The following is a 1,753-nucleotide window of genomic DNA, read 5'->3' on the forward strand; positions in this document are numbered from 1 at the left end:
AAAAAAAAACTAACTTTCTTGGAAGATTCTTGTTGATCCTGCCATAAGTTAACTGTTTGTAGATACATAATTGATAGCTATGTTTGAAATAATATTTTCAAGGATTTATAAAAAACAAACTGGACCTCAGATCATTTTTATTTTAAGTATATGCCTGTAATCAGGTGTTTAACAAATACTTTAGAAACTGACTATTATCTTAATTTATAGTGTGTGAAATCAACTTTAATAAAATCTTGGACATATTTCTTAAAAGATCACAATTTATTTACATTTTTTTTGTCATTAATATTCACATCCAAATTCCTTGAACAATAAAGCACTAGTTACTTTATTTAGATAATGTGAGAAATGCTACTCATACAGACTAACAAAATACCTATTCTGAATCCAGTTTTAAGTTAAATTGAGTATTTTAAAGTTCATTCAAATGTATTGGAGCATTAATATATCAATTGAGTGAAAATTAAATTTGGTTAATACTGCATTAGTTTGAAAACACAGTCTTCCAATGGCGTGATAACAGTTGTATCCTTAATTTCAGCTGTGTATATAAATCTAGGGATATATATATATATATTCAGCATTTGTTAACAATGGGTACAGTGTAACAAAGATAGCACTTAATTATGTACAGTTATTTAAAATAAAAAAAGTTTAAACAACAACTTCATGACTTTTATATTGTGATGTGTTCAAGGATTCCCTGGTGGATTAATTTTTCACACTGAGACCTCTGCATGAGATGCTGAAAACAATAAACATTCAATTACAAAATGATCTTGTCATTTACACAGCTAATAAGCAAAAAAATTCATTATATTTATAGACTGCAACTTCACAACATAAAGACAAGTTTAAGTCACTCTTAGACCATTAATACAATATTTTTCTGAGTAAATAAAGAAAAAAATTACAAGCACTGAATGTGAATTATTAGTTTCAAGATTCCAAATATCTGGTAATCAATACTTACTACACTATTTTTTGTGAGGACTACCTTTGTGCCATCTGCTGTTTCAAAATCACCAAAATCTTGTAGACACCGAACCTTAAAATAAGTTATAGAAAACATTAATTCTTCACATGTAATTTATGAAATATCAACAGTTTGCAAATGAGTGCATAATCAGAACTGTGTGTGAAGCACAAAACTGGGTGGTATGCTAGAGTTTAAATAATATTATTTTTCGTAATTTGAACTTTTGTCTGGGTTAAAAAATAGTCTTGTAAGACATTTCGACCATTTTCTGTGGCATTTTATAGGGTTGTATCACCTCTCATATTTTTTTTTTTAATTAAATAAAATTTACCACATTTGTGCAATAAACTGGTTAAAAGTTATTAGATAAGTTACTTAATTTTATAGTCACGGTTTCCAGGACGTGTGGGTATTGTGTTCTACTAATCACTTTATACTATACTACATATGAAGTAAAGAGTTCACCCTGGGCTCCATCCATGGAACTGACCTCCTAACCATTTTGTGCTTGTTATAATTTTTAAATTAGTAGGTGTATGTTAACGAAATTTGGCAGTTTATCAGTAAACATTACAAAATATTAATTTTTGTAAAGCAATGTTTTTCTCATGCCTTTTATCCAACATGCAAAGTAATTTTCATTTTAAGATTAAAGATAGTTTTGTGAATCAGAAATTTTTCAAATTTCACATGCAAAATCTTTATAATGTTCAGATAGTTATCAAACGTTTCTTATGATAAAACTTTATATTTTCAGTAACAAATCTCTGT

General features: G+C 27.7%; 1 protein-coding gene across 1 annotated transcript in view; it reads right to left on the reverse strand.

Moving 5' to 3' along the window:
• Nucleotides 1-245: 245 nt before the first annotated feature.
• The window catches only part of LOC106466209 (DNA replication complex GINS protein PSF1-like), an 11,968-nt gene continuing 10,460 nt past the window's right edge, over nucleotides 246-1,753 (reverse strand). The window contains exons 6-7 of the mRNA XM_013926457.2: nucleotides 977-1,051; nucleotides 246-748 (exon numbers count right to left, since the gene is read on the reverse strand). Coding sequence (XP_013781911.1) covers nucleotides 680-748; nucleotides 977-1,051 — 144 coding nt within the window. The 3' untranslated portion in view covers nucleotides 246-679. The remainder of the gene's footprint in view (nucleotides 749-976; nucleotides 1,052-1,753) is intronic.

The sequence above is a fragment of the Limulus polyphemus genome, unplaced genomic scaffold (assembly GCF_000517525.1).
Source record: "Limulus polyphemus unplaced genomic scaffold, Limulus_polyphemus-2.1.2 Scaffold2187, whole genome shotgun sequence".
NCBI classification, from domain to species: domain Eukaryota; kingdom Metazoa; phylum Arthropoda; class Merostomata; order Xiphosura; family Limulidae; genus Limulus; species Limulus polyphemus.